The sequence below is a fragment of the Pristis pectinata genome, chromosome 33 (genome assembly GCF_009764475.1).
Source record: "Pristis pectinata isolate sPriPec2 chromosome 33, sPriPec2.1.pri, whole genome shotgun sequence".
NCBI lineage: Eukaryota > Metazoa > Chordata > Chondrichthyes > Rhinopristiformes > Pristidae > Pristis > Pristis pectinata.
The window spans coordinates 12,272,186-12,290,883 of NC_067437.1; the positions used below are offsets into that span (position 1 = coordinate 12,272,186).

Sequence of the window (18,698 nt, forward strand, 5' to 3'; positions counted from 1 at the left end):
TGTGTGTTAACTACAATACCAATGTCCCCAAACATTCAATGTCCTGATTTTTCAACCACCATCAGTTCCTCATTCAGTCATAAATCCTTGAGTTGACATCATCATTTGCTACTTGAGTTTAAACAGGTTACCCTTCATTTCCAACAGCACACCCTTCTATTTAGTGACTACATCTGTCAGTCCCTTAAATTTTTATTCCTTTGCTCGTGCTTTATCATTATCTCTCTTTCTCTCTCTTCAGAGGTATTAAGGTATCTCCTAGCCTCACAACTAATTTCAACAAAGCTATCTTTTTCAATCCACTGTACTGTAATGAGCTGCCAACCAACAAGAGCCATTCAATTATACACGTGTAAAGAGCACGACTTCTTTGAATACATGCCCAAGAACTTACCAGCAACTATCCCTTATTCATCCTAAACTTTCTGCTGCTAGTTGCATTGACAATTTGTTTCCTGGTCATTTTATATGACACACAGAGTGAAATGTACCATATCTGTTCAGCAAAAAAAGGAGTGAACTCCAACTTGGACTGTCGAAATCAAGAGATGGAAAGCTCACAAGGTTAAAATCTTCCACTAGTTGGATGGACTTAACACGCACACACACGCACACCTGTTTTGCCTAGCAAAGCACTCTTTTTATTGGGTGGTTTAAAGTAGCTTTGTCATTGGTTGAAAATAGTCTTACCTATATCCTCAAGATCAAGGTCATCGTATAAAAACTCATTTTCCTTAAAATCTGGGTCCTGAGAGGAATCAACATAGTATTCAACGTCATCTTTGATCTTCTTGATCTGGTCCACTTCTATTGTGCTGTTGTCCAGCATACGCAGGAGAGTTTCCAGCATTTTAATGTGGTACCTGTGTCTCTCGATGTAATGCTTCAATTCTTCTAGCCTGTCCTGTTTCTGCAGAAGTATATTTCCATGGGTTAGATAAAACATTCCATGGGTTGAACAATCAGATTATATTTAAATCTCACTGTAAAAAGGCTGATCATTGGCAGCCTTCAACTATTATTTCAAGGTTAGTGTACATTCACTCATTTCGTATCATTAATGGGATAGACTGGAAAACAAAGTTCAATTAGTCCATCAATTATGATTTGGAATTTATCATATTAAAATATATAGGCCCTTTCCAATCCTTAGCCAATTTAATGGCTTTTGAAATGTTGTTACAGTCACTCTAGAGGGAAGCACAATGGTTAATTTATACAAATCAAGACCCCACAAACAGTGAGAAGCCCGATCAATTAATCTGTTTGGAAGCAGTTAGTTGAAGGATGAATATTAGCAGGACACTGGAAGAAGACGCTGCCTGTCTTCAAAAAGTGCCATGGTATACTTTATGGCCATCTGAATAGGGAAATGCTGATTCAGTTTAATGTCTCATCCAGGATCCGGCACATCACTTGGTCTTGCACGGAAGTGTCAGCAAAGATTATGAGGCTCATGGCTTGAACCCACAACCTTCTGACTCAGAAGTGAGAGTGCCAAGAACTGTGCCAAGCTGACACAGCCTCAATCCATGACGTATTCACAGGGGGTTTCTGACATGGAACCTTGGCGGAGGTCCTACGCACCTCTGCGAACAATCCGCTGTTGCTTGGCTGCCAGGCAGAAATGTCACGATGCATCTTTTAAACTGGGAATGACATACCAAACAGTATGCTCAGCACTCACAATGCTGACCTAAAAGCTGTTTGAAAACACATTCATTAAAAGTACTGCAATAAATAAAAGTTGTGTAAGAGGTTCTTGCTTTTAACAATAGTTTTGGCGATTATATTAATTCAGACCATAAATAATTACAATCTGCATTTATACAGCACTTTTGGCATGGAAAAACATCCCACACTGAAAAAGAAAAAAGGATGTCCCAAAGCGCTTTAGAGCCAATGAGGTACTTTGGAAGTTTAGACACTGTTGTAATGTAGGAAACCTGGCAGCCAATTTTCACACAGCAAGCTCCCACAAACAGCAACGTGACAAGGACCAGATAAAGTTTATTTCAGTAATGTTGCCAGACGGATAAGTTTTGATTACCACTGGCAACTTCCCTGCTCTTCTTCAAAACAGTGCCATGGGATTTTTTTACATTCACCTAAGGAACTCTTGCAGCCTCAGTTTAACATACCATTCAAATGGTGGTGCTTCCAACAAAGCTGTACTCCTTCAATGCTGCAACGAAGTGTTAGACCTGACTTTTCAGTTCAAGCCTTTGGAGCAGTTCCTGTACACAGAAGCTTCTGACTCAGAGGCACAGCTGACACACATGGGCCTCACAGAACTACAATCAAAGGTGAGAATGCCAACAGCAGTGCCAAGCTGACACAGACTCAAATCCAAATATTCACAGGAGGTTTCTGACATGGAAATTAATTCTTATTCCCTTCTGTGAACAAAATAGACATCTTTTGTTTCAAAGGATGCTAGTAGGCATGATCAAATACTTTGTTTTGGGGAGAAGGTAGGTGAAGAATGAGGATGGATAGATGGGGGGTGAAGAGAGGAATGTGAGGATGGAGAGCCAGACAGAGGACATGGTGCAGTGGGGATGGTGCGAGGACACATGAGGGAGAAGGGACGAGGACGCATGAGGGAGAAGGGACAAAGGAGGGAAAGGATCAGAGAGAACAAGGATTGCACTAGGGGTAAAAGACGGTTTGGTTGAGTTTGACAGGATGGGTTGGGTTGAGTGAGGAGTGGATGGGTTAGGTTAGGAGGGGTAAAGAGAATGGGTTTAAGGGTGGAGAGGACAAGTTGGGTTGGAGGTAGGGGAGGTAGGGGTTGTGTTAGAGAGAAAAGCAAGTGGATGGGGGAAGAAAGGACAGCTAGGGGTAGAAGATTACAAAAATAAAGTGCTGCATGCACAAAGGAAAATAAGCACAGAATTTTAAACATGAGGCATCAAGAGATCAGTGATCAGACTTGATGAGGAGTAGGATATGCAAAACTAGCAACTCTCCTATTTGACCAGCAGTCCCCAGTAATTTTTTTAAATTACCAAGTCCCTGGCGGCCACAGGAAAGTCTGTGATCAATGTTGATCCTACTCTCGCACACCCAGAATTGGCCTTGCGTGTACACCCAAAACCAAGCCTGGGCTTGCAACACCAAAACTTAGCCCGTCTGTGTTCATCAACAGGAACCTTTCAAGCCGCTGGCTCCATTTGATGTCTGCAAATGTATGTTAGCACCTGCAACCTGAAAAGTCTCAGGGCAAGAATTTGAGATGTTCCCAGATATGACGGGCCGAAGAGTTTTGGATTAGCTGCCCTAGGGAAGGATAGCACTGGGTTAGCCCAGTCTGGAGATGACAAGAGTTGGATAAGAAATACCATGACTGTGGCTTTTTTTTTGTGAGGGACAGTGGACAGTGATAAGAAGCCTTGCTTTGAGTTGAGTAGGGTTCTACAATTGCTAATTGTCTGGTTCTGTTTGAGACTGTAGTTGGAGAGAAGAGTTGAGGCTGGTGGCAAAGAGACAGAGTTTATAGCAGGAACTGTAGATGATGGCTTCAATTTTCCCAATATTTAATTAAAGGAATTTTTTAATGCATTACCAACACATTCTTGTGGCATCTGTCACTTACTGAATAAATAGAAAATATTTATGAACAGCAACATGACCACAATTAACATGATGAAGAATACTATATATGGGGCATGAATGACCAGTGAGCCTTGGTGTACAAGTTCAACAATTCCTCCAGGTGGCCCTTACCTGTGCAGTTTACAGTTACAAGTGTGAGACAAAAAACATCGAGCTATTCAGTAAACCAGTAACAGGTATGACACATGCACATTGGTTTACAGGAACAGGAATGCAAGGGGTATACATGGGGTTATATAGTAACAGGAATATGAGACATACTCTGACTACACAGCAGCAGGGATGTGAGACATAGGACATGCAACAGGGATATAAGACATGCGTGGGATTACATAGTAAAAGAAATGTGAGACATATACAGAGGATTGCACATGAATACCAATGTGAGGAGTGTGTATATGGGAGTACACAGGAAAGTGAGGAGGGCAGATATGATTGTACAGTAACAGAAACCTGAGTTACATGAACAAGGTTTTTCAGTAAGAAGCATTAAACAAGTACTCAACATTGCACAATAACAGGCATGTGTTCATGTTAAATGTGGGCTGAACAAAAGCATTTATTCCTACCTCTTTTTCACCCTTTTTTTTCCTCGTCACTGCTGACAATGTTTCCATTTCACTTTCAAAGAGATCAACCTGGGAACGGCAACATGATTACCTTCACTGATCTGGACAGTATAAGAGACTCAAAAATAAATTAACTACAACTACAATGCTAAAAACATTTCAAACTAAATTAGCCATGCAACTCACCTGCATATTTAAAGAGTCTATTGTATTCTGAAATGGAAGATGACAGATTGTGGGGGGGGAGGTGGAAAAAAAAAGAAACGTACAAGATTAATTAGAATCACTTTCTAAATTCATGACATGTTCTTAAGACTATCGTCAAAGGTCCTTTGCCAGAGGTTGGTGGGGCAGGGTGAGACGTGGGAGCAGCTTACATTGACAATCTTATATTGATCCATCAGTAAGTAGAGACATAGTTTCCATATGGTCCTAACAAAGCACTGATCCAAAACCCTCGGTAGATGTGGTCCACCAAAAATGGAATCAAAGATCTGGAGTCTAATTACTCCCAGAGTATCTGCTCCAAACTGTGCATTGTGTGGATTAGTGTCATATACTTATTAACCTCAATTGCTTTGAAAGTTTAGTTAATTTGAAGGCAATAGTTACAAATACTAACAGAGAGAATTTAACTGCAAATCAGACATTTTTCAGATAAGAATTCCAATTGGACCAGGTTTCAAATCCAGAGATATTTCATGACAGTTTCAGGCACCTACACACACCAACGTTCTCCCCTCCTAATTCCTGGCTAATATTCTATCACAACATTGTCTGAGTACACTAAGATATTGCCCTATGCAGACCCACTTGTAGGTAAACAGATTGTAGCTGTTTCCACTGAATAAGCCCATACCTGGGGTTGACTGGCTGACAGCAGAAAATGTAAAGTCATCCCCAGAGGTGACAGTGACATTATACTGCTAACACAAGCAGCATTTGTAATGATGCCGTTGCATAAACAACAACAATTTACATTTATATAGTGTTTTCAATATAATAAAATTTCCCAGGCAGGTGGAAGGTGATGTAGCCAATTTACAGTACAAAAAGAAATGAGATTGAAATATAAAGGATCATAGGGAAGCAATCCTCAAAAAATGAATTTAAAAGATAGAAAGGTGAAGGAAAACCAGGGAGAGAATCTAGCAGCATTCCTGAAGTGGGAGCTTCAGACTCACTACTTTACTCTCCTCTTCACCTGAAGTTTACTAACTTCTGGGAGCAGCAGCAGCAGGAGTTCTCGAACTGACTGAAGTGTGTCTGCAAACAGCACTGTGCCTCTGGAAAGTTTCTGACTGCTCTGCCATCACTTACCGTCAACCACTGACAGATTTCTTCCTTTTCCTTCTGTGCAGGATCCACCTTTGTCGCCGATCCCAGCCCTTCTTTAGAATAGGCTTTGGTCTTTGTTTCTCTCTCCACTATCTTGAACCTTTCCATTTGCTTTATAGAAAAGATTTAAATACTTGAACTGCAAACTCAGATTTAAAAATTGTACCCTGCATTCTCTACAGCCCAGCCCACTTGCTTCCCTACAATCAACCTCCTTCAGCTGATCAAGACATGCCACAGACTCCTCCGAGACTGAATGACATGAGCTATGCTCACAGGGAGGTGACAGAGTTCCTTCTCACTCTCTCAGGTGGAAGACTGAACAATCAAAGACAAACATAAGGAGAACTGGTCAAGTTCTCAATGACAGAAGCCAACAGGTTTGAATGTCAAGATGACCCAGCATTCAAGCCTGAAACCTCTGGATAACGTGGCAATACACACAGTCTATTCAGACCTCGCCAGTATTGAATTAGAACAACAGCATTGATACAAATATTACCACCAAAATACATCACACAAATGACTTCAATAAAAAACACATTCATATTCAGTGGCCAAGCATGTCATGCACACACATCCATGAAACTTGTATGCAGCAGCCAAGTGCTCTGGTTAATGAAAGTGCAGGAACAAGATAATTCTGCAGAGAGCAGGCAGGAAGTGGGGCTTTAAAAAGAGTAGGCTATGTTAAAGATGACAGTGGGAAATGCACAAAATGTTGCTCAGTTTTTACTGAGGATAAGTCATCCAAAATCAGGCTAGACACTGGATCCAAAGGGAAGATGTTTGTAGAAAAGGGAGGGGAAAATTTACAAAGTTCAGACCAGACAACACCAGATTTTCAGGTTAATGCTATGCTCAGAGTTCGTACTAAATTTAACCTGCATCATAACTGTACTTTAGAGCAATTTAGTGGGGGTCAATTTTCCTTTTACTGTTTGATATAGTTAAGAATCTTAGCAAATGACAGAAAGATCTTGGGAAAAGTTCCCAGGAGTAAGGACATGCTGTTTCACAGAACACAAAAATACATCATATGATGGGGATATGGTACCAAACACGATGTGACTGAACAAACAGAGGAATGGAGAAATGGCACTGCAGGAATGCATGATGATACATTACCGTTTCAATTAGTTTTCTGTTTTCTTGCAGCTGCCTCTTGTCTTTAATTTCGTTGGAGGCCACCCATGTCTTTATTTGGTCTCGCAACCTCTGTAAACATAAAAGAAAACAAGGTAAAACAAATTAAACTGATAGTGGTATGCTTGAGAGAAAGGCTTGTAATGTGTTGCTTTTTAATGCAAATCTATATATAAACAGATTGATCCTGGATCTTTTTGAGAAAAAGGCAGTGTTATGTTTTTAAAGTTTGCCAGAAAACTAGAAGAAAATATTTTAGTTCCAATATTGGGCTGATGTTTCTGTGTAGTCCTCTTGACAGCCTCTTTATTCGTCTATTACTTTGAATACCAATAATTCTCCCTAAATGCTATTTTTAGCAAATATGTTAACAGGATCACAAATATCTTTTGCTATATAGTGGGAATTCAACTCGAAATAGCTTCTCCTCAAGTTCCGTTAAACACTTCACGCACATCTAAAAGCAACAGATTTCATCAAACTCTTTCTGTCATGTTAAATTTCCCTCCACCCTTCGCACCACTGACTGTTTCTGCCAGAATCTGTTTGAAAGTTTCAAGTTGGTTCAAGCTTGAAAAAGACTGAGCTCAAACATTTTGTAATATTATTCCTTTAGAAACTTGGGAAGTACACAAGGCTGAACCAGATTAGTGATTTATTTTGAACCAAAATTTATTCATTTCATTCTACTACATCTCTTTGATACAGAGACCATCTTTAAACATTCTTGGGTTCACCCAGACCAGATATTTAATTCAAGCAGACACATTAGAACTATGACTATATGGTTTAAACTGATCTGGCAGGGGGATGGTAACCAGGATGCTAGGTTACAAGATGCTAAGGTGAGGGAGAAAGTGTATAGAAACGAATCCATTGAGGATGGCAAGAATGACAGGCAGGTGATAAGTCAGGATAATTTACTGAATAATAGAAGTACAACAAATCCGGATGTTAGGATACAGAATGTTAGGATCGGGGATGAGGATGTTCGGATACCGAATGTTAGGATAGGGGATGAGGTCTACACGAACATGTCTAAGATAGTAGGTAGCGAAGATAGTAAGAAGGATGGACAGGTAGAAAGTCAGGATAATCTGCTGATCAATAGAGGTACAATAAAATCAATAGCAGATACCAGTCTAAACATACTATATTTAAATGCACGTAGCATCAGGAATAAAGTAGATGACCTAGTGGCACAACTACAGGTTAATAAATATGACATCGTTGCAATCACTGAGTCGTGGCTTCATGATGGATGTGATTGGGAACTGAATGTCAAGGGGTATACAGTATATAGGAAGGATAGGAGGGTAGGCAGAGGGGGAGGTGTGGCCATGATGGTTAGTAGCGATATAAAATCAATAGAAAGGAAGGACATTGGGTCAGAGGAGGTGGAATCCTTATGGGTGGAGCTGAGAAATAGCAAGGGTAAAAGAACAATAATAGCAGTCATATATAGGCCCCCGAACAGCAGTCAGGAAGTGGACCATAAGTTGCAGATTGAGATAGAAAAAGCATGTCAGAGTGACAATGTGAAGATAATTATGGGGGATTTTAACATGAAGGTGGACTGGGAAATGCAGCAAGGCGGTAGTACTCAGGAGAGTGAGTTTGTGGAATGTCTAAGGGATGTTTTTCTGGAGCAACTTATTGAGGAGCCCACCAGGGGATCGGCTGTTTTGGATTGGGTGCTGTGTAGTGAACCCGAGGTGATTAGGGAACTAAAGGTAAAGGAACCACTGGGAACAAGTGATCACAATATGATTGAGTTTAGTTTCAAGTTTGAGAAGGAGAAGCTGATAACTGGTGTATCGATATTTCAGTGGAATAAGGGAAATTACAAAGGTATGAGAGATGAGTTGGCCCAAATTGATTGGAGGAGTAAGTTAGCTGGAGGGACGGCAGAGGAAAAATGGAAGAAATTTCTACAGGAAATAAGGACAATGCAGGACAGATATATTCCAAGAAAAAAGAAGGTTTTGAATGGAAAAAAGGCACAGATGTGGATAACGAGGGAGGTGAAGGATAAAATAAAAGCAAAAGGGGCGGCGTACAAAGTAGCAAAAATTAGTGGGAAAACAGAAGATTGGAACGATTTTAAAAATCTGCAGAGAGAAACTAAGAAGGTCATTAGGAAAGCAAAGATGAGTTACGAAAGGAAGCTGGCGGACAACATTCGGAAGGATTCTAAGAGTTTTTTTAAATACATAAGGAATAAAAGAGAGACACGGGTTGACATAGGACCAATTGATAACGGTGCAGGAGGTATTATAATGGATGATAGTGAGATGGCAAGGGAATTGAATGAATATTTTGCATCGGTCTTCACCGTGGAGGACATAAGCAATGTGCCCATTAGTCAGGAGTCTCACGAATTGGAGCTGAGTTCAATTGAGATTAATAGGGAGAAGGTGCTTGGAAAACTAAAGGGGCTTAAGGCTGATAAGTCTCCCGGACCGGATGAGGTGCATCCCCGGGTTCTGAAGGAGGTGGCTGTGGAGATAGCGGAGGCGTTGGCGATTATTTTTCAGGAATCGATAGATTCTGGCATGGTTCCGGAGGACTGGAGGGTAGCGAATGTAGTTCCGTTATATAAGAAAGGTGGGAGGCAGCACAAAGGCAATTACAGACCTATTAGTCTGACGTCAGTGGTGGGAAAATTATTGGAGTCTATCCTCAAGGAGGAGGTTACCGAATACCTAGAGGCGCAAGGCAAGATAGGACCTAGTCAACATGGTTTTGTGAAGGGGAGGTCCTGTCTGACCAACCTATTGGAGTTTTTTGAAGAAATCACAGGTAGGGTGGATAAGGGAGAGGCGGTAGATGTTGTGTATTTAGACTTTCAAAAGGCCTTTGATAAGGTGCCTCACAAGAGACTGATTAATAAGATGAGAGGTCATGGAATTATGGGCAGGGTAGCAAAATGGGTGGAGAATTGGCTGGTTGGCAGGAAGCAAAGGGTGGAAATAAAAGGATCTCGTTCTGGTTGGTTACCGGTTACTAGTGGTGTGCCGCAAGGGTCGGTGTTGGGGCCTCTCCTTTTTACCTTGTACATCAATGATTTGGATGATGGAATAAATGGTTGTGTGGCTAAGTTTGCGGATGACACCAAGATAAGTGGAGGAGTAGGGAGCATAGAGGAAATAGAAAGAATGCAGAGGGACCTAGACAGTTTAGGAGAATGGGCAAGAAAATGGCAGATGAGATTCAATGTTGAGAAATGTGCAGTTGTACACTTTGGAAGTAGAAATAAGCGGGTAGATTATTATCTAGAAGGAGAGAAGATTGATAGTGCGGTAGTACAAAGGGACTTGGGGGTACTTATACAAGATACCTTAAAAGTTAACCACCAGGTTGGATCGGTGGTTAAGAAAGCGAATGCTATGTTGGCATTCATCTCGAGAGGTATAGTGTATAAAAGTAAGGAAGTGTTGATGAGGCTCTACGGGGCGCTAGTGAGGCCTCATTTGGAATACTGTGCGCAGTTTTGGGCCCCGCATCTTAGGAAGGATGTGCTGACGTTGGAGAGGGTTCAGAGGAGATTTACGAGAATGATTCCAGGAATGAAAGGGCTTAAGTACGATGAGCGTTTGTCGGCTCTTGGACTGTACTCGCTGGAGTACAGAAGGATGAGAGGGGACCTCGTAGCGACATTTAAAATGTTGACAGGTAAGGATAGAGTAGATGTGGCTAGGCTGTTTCCCTTGGTGGGCGTGTCCAGGACCAGAGGGCACAATCTTAGAATTAGAGGGTACAGTTTCAAGACAGAGATGAGGAGAAGTTTCTTTACCCAGAGGGTGGTGAAATTGTGGAACTCCTTGCCACGCACAGCAGTGGAGGCCAGATCAGTGGGGGTGTTCAAGGAGGAGATAGACAGATATCTAAATAGTCAGGGTATCAAGGGATATGGGGATAAGGCTGGCAAATGGGATTAGAATAGTTTTTTTTTTCTCTCTCTTTTTTTCCCACCCCATTTCTTTTTCCCTTTTCCTTGGAGCAGACTCGATGGGCCGAATGGCCTGCTTCTGCTCCCTTATCTTGTGATCTTGTGAAGTTGGATAATGGGTATTCTCCCCACTCGCTACTGCCTCTCCATGATCTACAAGGAATAAATTAAGAGTGTGATGTAATATTCTCCATTGCCTGGATGAGTACAGCTCCAACAACACTCAAGCAGCTCAGTACTATCTGAGACAAAGCAGTCTATTTGATTACCACTCAATCCTCCATTCTAAAAGTTCACTATACCATCAGCACACCATGCCTATAGTATGTATCAGTGGCAAAATGTATCATAACAACTTGCCATGAATCCTTTGAAACACCCGAATCCCTGACCTTTACCATGTAGAAAGAATGGCATTGAGCACATGCAGAAATCACTACTTGTTATCTCCTCTCCAAGTCATACATTATCCTAAATTTGCAACATACTGCTGTTTCTTCAGGTTGCTGAGACCAAACTATGGAACTCTCTGGCTATTAACAGTCATGGTCCAAGAATGCAACTTACTACCATTCTGGAGACACAAGAGACTGCAGCAACAAACAATCTGCTGGAAGAACTCAGCAGGTCAAGCAGCATATGTGGGAGGAAAGGAATTGTTGACGTTTCGGGTTGAAACCCTGCATCAGGACTGAGAGTGGAGAGGTGAAATGGCTGGTATAAAGAAGGGTGGCAAGTAAGGATTCTGAGGCAACTGGTGGACTGAGGAGGGGTGTAAGATGACAGGCAGGTAGTGCCAGGTAGAGGAGGTGAGTGGGGGTGGAGTTGGAAGACAGTAGCAGGTGAATGAAAGATGGAGGCAGATAAAGAGAGAGGGGGAAAAAGGGGAAAAATAGACAGAGCAGGGTGAGGAGGGGAGACAGCTGCTGGAGGGAGATAAGCAGGAACACAAAGCACTACCAGCGATGGATTCTGATAAGGAGGTGAGAATGGGAACCATCAGGGGAGAAGTGAATGGCAGTTGGAACCAAAGAGGGGTGGGGGGGGAGGTGGGGGACATTCTGAAAGAAGTAGCTGGAGAGATTGTGGGGGCATGAGTAGTGGTCTTTCAAGAATCACTAAATTCAGGAATGGTTCCGGAGGATTGGAAAATTGCAAATGTCACTCCACTCTTTAAGAAGGAAGGGACGCAAAAGACAGGAAATTATAGGCCAGTTAGCCTGACTTCAGTGGTTGGTAAGATGTTGGAGTCCATTATTGAGGATGAGGTTTCGGGGTACTTGGAAGCACATGATAAAATAGGCCGAAGTCAGCATGGTTTCCTTAAATGGAGATCTTGCCTGACAAATCTGTTGGAATTTTTTGAGGAAGTGACAGGCAGGATAGACAAAGGAGAGTCAGTGGATGTTGTTTACTTGGATTTTCAGAAGGCCTTTGACAAGGTGCCATACATGAGGCTATTAAACAAGATAGGAGTCCGTTGTATTACAGAAAAGATACTAGCATGGATAGAAGATTGGCTGACTGACAGAAGGCAAAGAATGGGAATAAAGGGAGCCTTTTCTGGTTGGCTGCCGGTGACTAGTGGTGTTCCACAGGGGTCGGTGATGGGTCCGCTACTTTTTACATTATATGTTAGTGACCTAGATGACGGAATTGATGGATTTGTGGCCAAGTTTGTGGAAAATACAAAGATAGGTGGAGGGGCAGGAAGTTTTGAAGAGGCAAGGAGTATGAAGAAGGACTTGGACAAGTTGGGAGAATGGGCAAAGAAGTGGCAGATGGAATACAGCATAGGGAAGTGTGTGGTTATGCACTTTGGTAGAAGGAATAAAGGCATAGACTATTTTCTAAATGGGGAGAGAATTCAGAAAAGTGCAAAGGGACTTGGGAGTCCTATTGCAGGATTACCCAAAGGTTAACTTGCAGGTCGAGTCGGTAGTAAGGAAGGCAAATGCAATGTTAGCATTCATTTCAAGAGGACTAGAATATAAAAGCAAGGATGTTATGCTGAGGCTTTATAAGGAATTGGCCAGACCACATCTGGAGTATTGTCAGCAGTTTTGGGCCCCATATCTAAGAAAGGATGTGCTGGCATTGGAGAGGGTCCAGAGAAGGTTTACAAGAATGATCCCAGGAATGAAGGGGTTAACGTGTGAAGAGTGTTTGATGGCTGGGCCTGTACTCGCTGGAGTTTAGAAGAATGAGGGGGGGATCTTGTTGAAACCTACCGAACATTGAAAGGCCTGGATAGAGTGGATGTGGAGAGGATGTTTCCAGTAGTGGAAGACTTAGAATAGAAGGATGTCCCTTTAGAACAGAGATGAGGAGGAATTTCTTTAGCCAGAGGGTGGTGAATCTGTGGAATTCATTGCCACAGATGGCTGTGGAGGCCAAGTCATTGGTTAATAGGTTCTTGATTAGTAAGGGTGTCAAAGGTTACTGGGAAAAGGCAGGAGAATGGGGTTGAGGGGGAAAAATAAGCCAGCCATGATCGAATGGCAGAGCAGACTTGATGAGCTGAATGAGTTAATTCTGCTGCAATGTCTTATGATCTGATGGACCGATGGAACCAGGAGGGAGAAGGGGAAAAAGATGGATGAAGGGGGGCTGGGGGGGGGTGTGGGAAAGGGGACAAAATGGGAGGACTGGAGGAGGATCAGGAGGAGAGGGAGAGGGGGAGAAAGGGGGGTGAAAAAAAGAGGTTACCTAAAATTGGAAAACTCAATATTCAATGCATTGGATTGTAGACTACTCAAGTGGAATACAAGGTGTTGGTCCTCTAGTTTGCACTGGGCTTCATCACAGAAGTAGAGAAGGCCAACAATGGACAGGTCAGTGTGGGAATGGGAAGGGGGTTGAAATGATCTGCAACTGGCAGCTCAGGGTGGCTGATATGAATTGAACTCAGGTGTCCTGTGAAACAGTCACCCAGTCTGTGCTTGGTCTCGCCAATGTAGAGAGGGCCCACATTGGGAGCACCAAATGCAGTGAATGAGTTTGGAGGAGATGCATGTGAAGTTTTGCCTCACCTGGAAGGACTGTTTAGATCCTTAGATGGTGGTGAGGAAGAAGGTGTAAGGACAAGTGTTACATCTGCTGAGAGCGCAGGAGAAAGTGGCGGGGGTCAGGGAGGGATGGGTGTGGAGGGATGAGCGGACCAGGGAGTCATAGAGGGAGTGGTCCCTGTAGAAGGCAGAAAGAGGTGGGGAGGAGATGCAACTGATGGTTGGATCTCATTGCAGCTGGTGGAAATGACGAAGGATAATATGCTGGATGCGGAGGCTCATAGGGTGAAAGGTGAGGACAAGTGGAACTCTGTTCTGTCTGGAAGGAGGCAGGGTGAGAGCAGAGGTATGAGAAACAGAGGAGATGTGGGATTGGGCTCTATCAACCACAGCAGAAGGGAAGCCACGCTTCCTGAAAAAGGACATTTCAGATATCCTAGAACAGAAAGCCTCATCCTGAGAGCAGATGCAGTGGACAAAAAACTGGGAGAAAGGAATCGCATTCTTACAAGAGACAGGGTGGGAAGAGGTGTAGTCTATGTAGCTGTGGGAGTCAGTGGATTTACAGTAAAAATCAGTGGAGAGTTTGTCTCCTGAGATGGAGACAGACAAATCTAAAAAAGGGTCAGAAATGGTCCTCGTGAATTTGAGAGCAGGGTGGAAGTTGGTGGTGAAGGTGAAAAAGTTGTTGAGTTCTGCATGGGTACAGGAAGCTGCACCAATGCAGTCATCAACGTAATGGAGAAAGAGTTGGGGAGTGGTAACAGAGAAGGTTTGAAACAGGGACTGTTCCACGGAGCCAAAGAAAAGACGGGCATAGCTGGGGCCCATGCAGGTGCCCTTGGCTACACCAATGATTTGTAGAAGGTGAGGGGAGTCAAATGAGAAGTTCTTCAGGATAAGAACAAGTTCAGCCAGGGGGGATGAGAGTGTTGGTGGAAGGGAACCGATTAGATCTTTGTTGTAGAAATAAGCAGAAGACTTTAAAACCTTCCTGACGGACAATGGCAACTTTGTGTTCCTGACCTCCATGCAGGATCGGAAACTCGTCTGCCTCCAGGCAGCCAAAGATCCATCCGGACTTGCCCTTCCACCCAACTTCAGGCTCCCGAAACTCTGTTGGTACCATCTCGCTCTCCCATCCAGCCCCAAGCTCCCAACACTCCACCGGATCTTTCTCTTCCTTCCTCCACCTCTGTTCTCACCATGGCCCCCCACCTTCTGACCACATATTCCAGCCCCCACACTATTTCCTCCCCAGCTCCAACCACTGCCGAGTCTTCACCATCCCCCATGACCTCCTTCTCGCTGATGCTGAGCAAAGGCCTCACCTTTGTATCCCTGCGCCCACACCTCAACGAGTTCCAGGCCCGCTATGACTTGGAGCTCTTCTGCCGTCACATCCACTACTAAGTCTTTGGCAAGAAGTCCTCACCCCCCACTGATGACCCCTTCTCACGTCTCCAACACTCCCCTTCCTTTTGGACACCCCCTTTGGGCCTTTTACCTTCTCTCGACCTTTTTGTCTCCAATTGCTGCTGTGGCATCAACCGCCTCGACTTCTCCACTCCCCTGGCCTGCTCCTACCTCGCCCCCTCCGAACACACAGCCTTCCATTCACCACACCAATCACAACCTTGTCATCAAACCTGCAGACAAGAGTGGTGCTGTTGTAGTCTGACAGACTGACCTCTGCCTTGCAGATCTCAGTTACCTCCTTTCACCTACCTCAGAACGATGACTCCACCAACACCAGGCCATCATCTCCCTCACTGTCACAGATCTCATTACATCAGGAGATCTCCTCTCCACAGCCTCTAACCTGATAGTGCCTCAACCCGGCACTTCCCACTTCTATCATTTACCCAAGATCCTCAAACAGGACTACCCTGGTAGGCCCATTGTTTCTGTCTGCTCTTGCTCCACTGAACTTATCTCCTCATACCTCGACTCCATCTTGTCTTCCCTTGTCCAGTCCCTTCCCACCTACATCCAGGACACCTTGCCCTCCACCATTTGGACAACTTCTGATTCACCGGCCCGCACCACTTCATCTTCACTATGGATGTCCAGTGTTTCTGCACCTCAATCCAGGGTTTCAACCCGAAACGTTGACAATTCCTTTCTTCCCAGAGATGCTGCTTGACCTGCTGAGTTCTTCCAGCAGACTGTTTGTAACCACCATTTTCTCAAGGACTATTAGGAATGGATAATACAAGATGGCCTTACCAGTGATGTCCACATCAAAACCATCAAAACATTTTGTCCAGTCATTTTCTAACCTGTTTATCAAATGCATCCTTCAATCAATCCTAAGTCCTTGCAATAACGTGACCTGCCATTGAGTGGCTTTAACACATTAAGGTGAGGCCTGTAACGCTGCAAGTGCAGCATCTCAGCAGAACTTTTCAGCCACTGACAAACATGAAGACAATGGATGTGACAGAATGTCAGAACGGTGCAAAGCTGCTCTGTTGTGTCACAATTCACAATTTCTTTCATATTCTCATCAGAATCATGGATTTCCACTATATTCTAAGCCAGGAATCCTGTTAGTGATGTACAGATATGATTGCCTTTACATTAACTTAACAATATGGCTAAACTGCATAAAGGTGCCACATAACAATGAGTAATAGGAAGAAGTATTAGAAAATGGAATTATTCTGTGAAAAAAGAAACATACTGCTTTCAGGCATTATTGTCATTTTGGTTGGAATCATGCTGTGCATAAAACACGTGCTGCATTCACTTATGCATTCCCAAGCAGAATGTGGAAAGGGTTCTGACACTATCAGTCTTGCAGATGCTGGATAATTTAACCTTCTCTGATACACGCTGGAAGTGAAGTTGCCAACCTTTGAGGGGATAGGGTGGGATGGGAAAGAAACATAAGCTTTTTGCTGCAGAGATCAGTGGTGTAAACTCACAATCTGTCTGCACACACCAGTGATCTCTTCTCTTCAACCAAGGGGTGCTGCACCAAACCTAGTAACTACCAGAGAGGGCAGCAAAGACAGTGCTCCAGGCAGTATGTGGACAAAGAAAGCTCTGATTATTTTCTCTCACCTGTAGTTTCTTAATTTCCTTCTTCAGGTCAGCTTCATATTTTTCCTTCTGATTTGCATTTGCTGCGCTGTGAACCTGTTTACAAGAAGATTATTAGAATGGGCCATTGCTCAACAAATGCTACCTCCCTCACCTCATCAGCTCTGCGCTCCTATTCTGTGTTTATTCTATGCACAGCTAAAATACAGCTTTGATAACTAAGTTATGATATTTAGCATTGTGCTATGTAACCTACCAGTTTCTTATGTGTTAATTTGCAATTGAATCTGAGGGAAATTGAAGGGAATGTGAGGAAAAATAAAATAGGATCTGTATAGGATTATCTGAAATGGGAATTTAATAATTAGCACAGACTCAGTGGGCCACAGGGCTTTGTTTCTGTTCTATATAGCTCTGTGACTCTAAATAGCACAAAATCCTCAGCAAGTATATTTAAGAAACTGACTTTAAAGCAAGTAGTTTTTTTTTAGAAATGGTGAAAATCTCTTCTAACACTTCTTTTCAAAACGATCCATCACCACGCCCATTCCAAACCTCAAAACCCACCATCTCCATAAACTATTTTAGTTGCGGATAATACAGCAGCTTCTTCAACTGACAATAAAGCTGAACAGACCAGCAGCATTTTCTTTTTTGGAAGGTAACTTAATTGAAGTTACACATGTAGCCTTGTATCACCAGTGTGCACGTGCTCATTTTGATTATTTTGCTTACCCTGCAAGAAGCACCTCCATTCGCAGCAGCTGGATTTAGATAATTTCACTAGTTTTAATGCTTAGAAGCATCAGTTCTGATGATAGTCATTGCTCATGGTCCCCTCTTGTTCCCTTCTAATCATGCCATTAAATGCTACCTAGAAATGGGGTGCCAGGGTTTCTAACCCTGGGGAGAGTTAACTGGAAATGGGGAGCAGTGACAATGATGGACAGAAATGGATGGATATAATGAATGGGGATGAGTGAATGGGAATGGACAGAGATGCCTTTGGATATACAAAGCACAGTTTAATGAACACAAAATCTTGTTTAATGAATCTAATAGAATTTTGAGTATGAAAGTAGTAGAGTAAAAAGGAGGGAACCAAATGATGCATAATATATATATATGAGTTTTCTAAAAAGTATTTAAAATACCACACAAAGGAATCTTAAACAAAATAAAGGTCCAGCTTATGAGGGTAACATATTAGCATTGAAAGAAGATTGGTTAAAAGACAGAGAATGAGTCATTTTAAGACTTGTTAGTCTGTTGTCATAAGGGTTCCAAAGGAATCAGTACTGGGTCTTTGGCTATACTGCATATAATATGTATCAATGATTTGGATGAGGGAATTTAGTGTAATATCGCCAAATTTGCTGTCAATTCTAAACTATATGAAAAAGTGCACTGTGAAGTTGATGGAGAGTCTGCAGAAGGCCTTGCAGGTTAAGTGAGTGGGAAAGTAGGTGGAAAATGGAGATAATGGAGTTAAATGCAAGGTTATTCACTTTGGCAGGACAAACAATGAAAACTGATATGAGTGTACCGGTACCCCACAGAGCACCAATTCATGATAGTGCCTTTGGTCCTGAAGTCTAAACAGGTTTGTACCCACCTATACTTTAAAAAGACATCCATTCAGTCTGCATGCTGCTCTGCCAGGAACCTGGCATTCCTGTAGCAACAAAGCTGTAATCTCATCACTGCATGGTTCGATGTGGAATGAACCACCAAGGCACTGTGGTTGGGAAACATGGTGCAGATGGGGGCTCAGGGGTGCTCCCAGACAGTACAAGGATCATGGGCCATTGCTAAGAACTAGCAGCAACTACCCCATGTATTGACAGACCACGCAGATTCCATAGTCTCTCTGTTTGTCATTTTTGGATCTGTGGGAAATTCTCCCCCTCCCTTTTCCTGGCTGTACAACTTTCCCCAGCCTGGTTTGTGCCAGGTTCCCGATGCATTATCAATATTGCATCTCAATATATAAAATGATGTAATGACCCCTTTTAGCAC

The 18,698-nt window shown here is 43.0% G+C and overlaps 1 protein-coding gene across 2 annotated transcripts in view; it reads right to left on the reverse strand.

Annotated features, from left to right (window-relative positions):
- Positions 1-18,698, reverse strand: part of cnot3a (CCR4-NOT transcription complex, subunit 3a) — a 101,912-nt gene that overhangs the window by 26,087 nt on the left and 57,127 nt on the right. For both annotated transcript variants that reach the window (XM_052043025.1, XM_052043024.1), the window contains exons 4-9: positions 16,701-16,775; positions 6,654-6,743; positions 5,508-5,636; positions 4,374-4,400; positions 4,188-4,256; positions 691-910 (exon numbers count right to left, since the gene is read on the reverse strand). In XM_052043025.1, coding sequence (XP_051898985.1) covers positions 691-910; positions 4,188-4,256; positions 4,374-4,400; positions 5,508-5,636; positions 6,654-6,743; positions 16,701-16,775 — 610 coding nt within the window. The remainder of the gene's footprint in view (positions 1-690; positions 911-4,187; positions 4,257-4,373; positions 4,401-5,507; positions 5,637-6,653; positions 6,744-16,700; positions 16,776-18,698) is intronic.